We start from the raw sequence: 6532 nt of genomic DNA on the forward strand, positions 1-6532 counted from the left end.
CAATGAAGTAATTTAAATTTAATTAGAGTAAGATAAGGTGGGGTGTTTGGCCTGCTTTTTAAGTCCTTGCTTAAGGTGTTTGCTCACGATAGACTGAAGTCACCCAAACACCACACGGATGGGATGCAGGCTGGGGTTTGCTGTGACTCTCACCACAGATCGTTTTTAGCCTCACATGCCTGAGGAGATGGACTCACAAGTGGGTAAGGATGGCAAATGAGCAGTTGGGATTCAAAACCAGTTAGGATGGAATTTGCCATTCTTAAGGGCTGGTTGTTTTGCAGCATGAAATTAATTTTGCCTACCTGTCCCTGGTTTTCAGGTGCCCTGAGTTCTGGCAGATGAGCTGTGTTTAGCCCACCACTAGCTGGTTCAGGGAGGAATCAGTGTTAAAAGCAGTGTGTGTGTTTGTAGTGCTGGAAGGCTCCCATTCTTCCTGTCGCTACAGTAAATTCATGTTCTCTTCCATGAAACAGCTGAACACGTGGGTTTTGAGTGGAACTTTTTCCCAACAGCAAGGCCCGAACAAACAGAGGATGAGAGAAAGGAATCCTCCTGAATATCAGTGCTGCTTTAGCATGGGTAGAAGAGAAACTCAGGTGTAACTACTGACGAAAAATGTATGTTTTCATGTTCTTTTGCTGCTTGGAAAGATTCTCAAGAAAACCCTCAGATTGTAACTTGTAAGATCAGCCTGCCATCTTAAAAGCTGATTATGTGTAAATTTGATTATAGAGAGGTCTTCTGAAGTATTCAGGCTATATTTAAGATAATGAAGTTTTGTTCCTTAATCTAATTTTGGCTTCCATCTGGAAGAAATTAAAAATCCAAATCATGCATCATTTCAGTCCTTAAAAATGTCTCGTAACCTGCTTTACTGTCCTTGCCTTTGTCTTGGACATGAACAGATAGCTGGGTCAGGGGATGACAGAACATGGGCTGCAGGGATCCCTCACTCATGCCATGCTGATCTCGATCTCTGCCTTCCTCTCTATAAACCTGTTGCTTAAGGGATATTTATTTTGTTAGAGAAACATGTCGTGTATTGAAAGGGATATATTCCTTCTGAAAATAGCCTTTTATTTTAGGTTTGGAATTTAAAAAATCTAAGCATGGAGTCCAGAGTTCAGTGAATTTCTGACCGTTTTAATTCTACATTTTGTTCTAATCTAGTTTTCGTATGCCAACAAGCAGTTTCTTTCCTTGCTGCTGTCCAGGCCAGAAGATCCCATGGTTGGAGAAACTCAGTTTAGGTTTTCCTGCTGTACTAGCCCAAGTCATACTGTCCTCCCTGGTATTTGTGCTGGTGCCAGTTTCATGGGTCACCACAGAAGGTTAATATTTGCTAATGGGAATTTGCTCTGGGTTTATGGTGCAGCTATAGGACAATACCTACTGAATGCTGCCTAATTGCAGCCCACAGCATAATGCTAGCTCACATGAGTGTCCCTGTATGTTCTCTCCACTCACTCATGTGCTCTCGTTGCTGTAAAGCCTCCCTTTTTCTTCTTTGCTCCTTGCTGCCGCAAGGCAATTTTGGATTGTTATTATCACGGTGTTAAGAGTGAAGAGTCTTATCTAGCATGTTCCTATTCCTTTTACAACAGATGGCCTACAAATACGAACATTAGTTACGCTGCCTCTGCATCTTAATGGTTTCTTTCCCGTTTCCCAGGTGCAGTATAAAAGGAAAGATGTTCTCCCGACTGAGAGCCGCTGCCACTCCCTGTGTGATGGCACGTCGCAGTGCGCACACGAAAGAGAAGGGCAAACCACTGATGTTAAACCCACGAACAAACAAGGTTGGTACTGTGTGGTTATCAAACACCTTATCTTCATCTGGTAATTGTCCATTGGAGCTCCGTCCAGAGTTAAGCCACCTCCTGGAGGTGTACTGGGACACAGCCAAAAAAAGGGTACAGAAGACGCAGGAGTCAGTGATCGTTTCACGTTTACTACCTGGACACTTACAGTACAAGGACTTCCAATAACACCTGCTTCTGTCAGCCTGCACCTCCCCTTGTTTGCTGTGGTTTACGCAATCAATACTGATACTTCCTTGTGCCAAACGAAGAGTTGCTGATTATTGCTGATTACTGGCTTAGGGTTTGGGGCTGGTTGAATTTGAGTAAAGCTTTAGCAGTTAAAGACTCTTATTTCATAGTCTACAAAAGTTAATTCTGAATTCAGTCTTGCTTGTGATAGAAAGTGTTACCCTCTTTGTCCTAGTCCTGGCTTTTTCCTGCAAGACTGTGTCTTGGGACTGAGCCATATGAATAAGAAACATCCCTGTGCAGAGAGTTGGACTGAAAGCATCTAAAAATAAACCTTGAATAGAGCTGGGAGGTAGAGACATTATGTTAATTGCCTACATCAGGAGGAACTTCTCCTAAGAAAGTAGTTGGTTTTTTTTTTCCCCTTCACAAAAATTTTCCTATTTACACAACACCCTTCCTAATATCTTTGATTTTTTTCATTTAGTAGTAGTAGACTTCAGGAATCTTCAGGAATGTGCAAACTAAAACTAGAAAGAAATGAGATGAGGGCTTTTGGTAGCTCATCCAAGATGTCTGAAGTGGCCAACAAAGGTGACAAAGCTTAGCTGCCCCTGACAGGGTATTTCCTGAGTAATGGAGCCGTGGAAGCTGGACTTCCATAGTTCTGTCTTGTCTTGTGAATGTCTGACTTTTCTCTCCTTCCCCATTCTCTGATTTTCTCCCCTCCTCCCTCCTTTTATGCTTTATATTTCCCCTTCACTGTAAACTTCTTTCTCTTCCTTTTCTGCCCATGGTCCTGACTCCTCTTATCCCCTTGTGTTTTTAGCTCCATCCAATGCCCTGTTTGCCTGCATGCAAAGAAGCACGTGCTGCTATAAGCTGGCCAGCTGGCAAGCAAGACACATAACCCCAAGCCTTTCTCTCAGCAAAAAGGCTAGGCTGGCTCTTTCTCCTGCGTGGCAAACCTTTTTTGTCCCTCTCCTGTCCCTCTTCTTGCCTCTCTTTTTATCAGAATTAGATGTTGGCCAGTGGGCTCAAAATATCCGTGGAGCTAGTAAGCTAGAAACTGCAAGCTGTATCACATTGTGTCCTGCCTTTAACTACAGGGAGAATTGCTCCAGTGTGTCTTTTGGCAAGCATGACTCCTAAGTGTCCTCAAGAGAAAGGAAGAGGACAAAATGTAGACCTGCAGTCATGTTTCTTTCTGTTTCTTGTGTGACATCCTTTGATAATGCATGAATGCAGGTTGCCTATAGAGAGCACGAGCTGTAAAGGTTAGAGACTGGCTGACTGCAAAAAGTGAAGTTGGGATTGCTGTGTCAGGGAAGGAGAAAAGAGCAGATTCATGTGATTTGTCAAGATCAGATTATCTCAAGTCTTTTCTGAACTATAAACACTTAGACATGCCTGTGGAAATTATTTCATGCCCTGTAAGCTTTTCCAACTGCTGATTATGCAACAGTATTCAGAAACATCAACAATAGGTCATTTCTTACTGTTCTTATAGTGGTGATATCATTCTGATTTTTATGATTTTTTCTAAGCCTGGAATTCTCTGGTGGACTGAGGACAATGCAGTATTTCTTATGGTTTGGGGTTTTTTGAGGAGGAGCACGGAAGATCAGAGAGCTGCTGACTAATAGCAGCTTACTTTTTTTAAGTTTTGAAAGTGTCCAAGAAATGTTACTTGTGAGAGGGTAAAAACTTGTCATATTTGTTCAGGCTCTGTTGTGTCAGTCTGACTTTAAGGCTGACACCTGTTTGAATGGATCTGTTAGCTAGTTAAGTGATCCTGCTTGAGATAGGATGCAGTATCTATATAGAAATCTGTTTCGGAAATTCAGCAGAGAAATGAATGATTGACTAAATATGCAAAGTACTTTACCCCTTGTGCTTTCCTTGCCCCCAGTGCCTCGTGTGCATGTATATATGTATCATACATATACAGGCACAGATAAAGGGCTTTATCTCTTGCTGGCAGCTTGTTGAGATCATCATTTTTAGCTGTTCATGTTTAGCTTACAGTCCCCATCAACTCTGCAGAACATTTGGTCTCCTTTTAATATACGTGGGCCCTAAAATAAGAACTGCAAGATGGCAGCATCAGTAACAGAAAACCACCCTTCCCTTTGTGCAGTTTGATCTGCTCTTGGTCTTTGCCATAGGAGTGTCTTTTTTTCTCTCACCATTTGTGTTTTCTCTTCTTTTCTTTCCCATCCTTACCTGTCTTTTGGCTGTGCATACTACACCTGTATGAGCTGGTTTGGCGTTTTATGTTTGAAGGCCAGCTGTCAAGTGTTTATTGCCAGAGTGGCTCAGAAAAGGTCATGAGCTATATCAGTAATGCCCTTGCTGCTGCAGCCAAATGATTGCAGAACCTACTGTAACGGCATTGCTGGCACGCACATGTATTTGTGGTGGATCTTTCATGATTTTTGATTTCAGCTTTGTGACAGGGATTCAAGTTACAGTTAACTGGCTCCAGGACCTTTTATTCTGCTGGAGATCGCTGCTGTGACAAGGCAGCAATTTAAGCCTGTTGGGTGCTTAGAACACTGCTGGGACAATCTCATTTGTTTAGTACTGGCAATCAAATTGTTATTTATATTGTGGTAACGCTTCAGGTTCTCACTCAAGGGTCAGGACTGATTCTTCCAGCATAGAACATGATGCGTGGGTACATGATCTCTGACCTTGGCGGTGTCCATTCTGCCATGTAGAGTGGCATCAGTATGGCTTTATCTTCACTGGAAATACGTGAGCTGTAATACCATCTGTATGTTTGCTCTCTGTGTGCTTGCAGCAAATTCGCGGCTCTTAATAATGTGTGACACTTTCCGTGTTTTAGTTGGTGACTTTTCTACCTTTTGCCATCAGTTCTTCTTACTCTCTAAGCGTGTGACTGTATTTCGTACAGTTGACTCCATTACCCCTTTTCTGTTACTCTGTTTCTAAATACTGTGTGGTTATTTCATTCTTTAATACCTCTCTCCTGTACTGACAATGCCTCTCACACTTTTAGCTGCAGCAAACTTCTTTAGGACATTGTATTAAATACACATGCATGCACACATATTGTATGTATGTATGTATACGCCTGGGCACATGTGCATGAGATTACATGGTAAGTTTTTAAGAAGAAACCATGTCACAAGTGACAGTTTAACCCCAGACCGATTCCTGAGGAACTGTCTCAGTGTTTGTCTTCCCTAAGGGAGCTCATCTTCTCATATGTTGTGTTTAGTTAGACTACTAATCACAGTTTCATCTGTGTTCATTCCCCACCTTTTCAGCCCAGTTTATTTTCCTGTATGTCTTATGGAATACTTCCAGAAACTCTGATATATTCCTTTTGTTTAAAGAATCAGTTTCCTTAAGAAAGATGTATGTGACCTCACTGACTTTAGGTAAATATTCAAACTGTGTGTTTCCAATTTGGAATAAAAAACAAAATAAAGAAACCCAACCCAAAGTTAAAGCTAGTTGGACAAAATAACTAAGATAGGACAAGAGAATGTGCAGAAATGCAGTATGAATTTGAAGATATAAAAGCAGATTGGCCTTTCCACTGCCCTTTCTCACCATGCTGTTTTTTGACACATTTGATTCCTTTTACTTTAATACTTTTCAGACTGTGTCAGTTGGGTCGAGCAGCCGGGGTGTGGAATACACAATGCCCATCTGCCTTCCTGGGGAAAGCAAGATAGGCATGATGTGGAGATGTACTTCAGATGATAATTGTCATGTCGCTAGGAAATGCAGTGCTTGAAATGATACCCGTTTCTGATCAGTTGCAAAGAAAGATTCTAGAAGGCAAGAAATGGATAGAAACTGCTTTTGTCAGCTTCCTTGAGATCTGCATGTTTTTAAAGGGAATTAAATGTGGAAAGATGGACCTGTTTAATCTCTAACCAGCTTTTATCATCTGTCTGAAAAGGTGCTATAGGTGCCAAAGGTGGTAGGTTGTATTGCACCTCATTTTACTTAGATCAGCTGTTCTGCTCCTGGCTCGTGAGCTGGTGGGTGGAGGAAGGAAGGAAACTGTCTTTGCTTTTAATTTTTTTGTTTTGGGAGTTTTTTTAGTTGTAGGATTAATGCCGTTAAAGGAGAACAAAAACAATGGCATCTGCTCAGTTAGAAAAACAGCAGCTTAATGAAATGTCTCTGAGGTGCTCAGGGGTGCTATATGATGAACCATTTCAGTTGTCATGCACATGATTTGCAATGTACAGCTTTACCATAACTATTGGTGCTTGGAAACAAACCCTGGGGAGGCTGGATGATTTTCTTCCCAGTGTGAAGGCTTTCTGTTTCTGATTTTGCCCCATTTTCTGCAGGGGGAATGCTTTTAGTTGGAGCTACGTCATTAGTAAATGAGAGCTACTGCAGGTAGCAGCCAAAGTGATTTACATTTGGTTCCACACATACAGAGGCAGTACAAGAAGTGGTGGCATCTTTGCCTGCAGTGAGACTAAGGATTTTAAAGGCTGAATAACCTGGGAAATGTCTGGGTCATTGCATGGTTCAGCAGGGGG

At 41.9% G+C, this 6532-nt stretch overlaps 1 protein-coding gene across 1 annotated transcript in view; it reads left to right on the forward strand.

Annotated features, from left to right (window-relative positions):
- The first annotated feature begins 1694 nt into the window (after nt 1–1694).
- ME2 (malic enzyme 2, NAD(+)-dependent, mitochondrial) overlaps nt 1695–6532 on the forward strand; it is a 24897-nt gene continuing 20059 nt past the window's right edge. Inside the window, exon 1 of the mRNA XM_010015083.1 lies at nt 1695–1802. Within this exon, the coding sequence (XP_010013385.1) occupies nt 1695–1802 (108 nt within the window). The remainder of the gene's footprint in view (nt 1803–6532) is intronic.

This window comes from Nestor notabilis, unplaced genomic scaffold (genome assembly GCF_000696875.1).
Source record: "Nestor notabilis isolate BGI_N333 unplaced genomic scaffold, ASM69687v1 scaffold4725, whole genome shotgun sequence".
NCBI lineage: Eukaryota > Metazoa > Chordata > Aves > Psittaciformes > Psittacidae > Nestor > Nestor notabilis.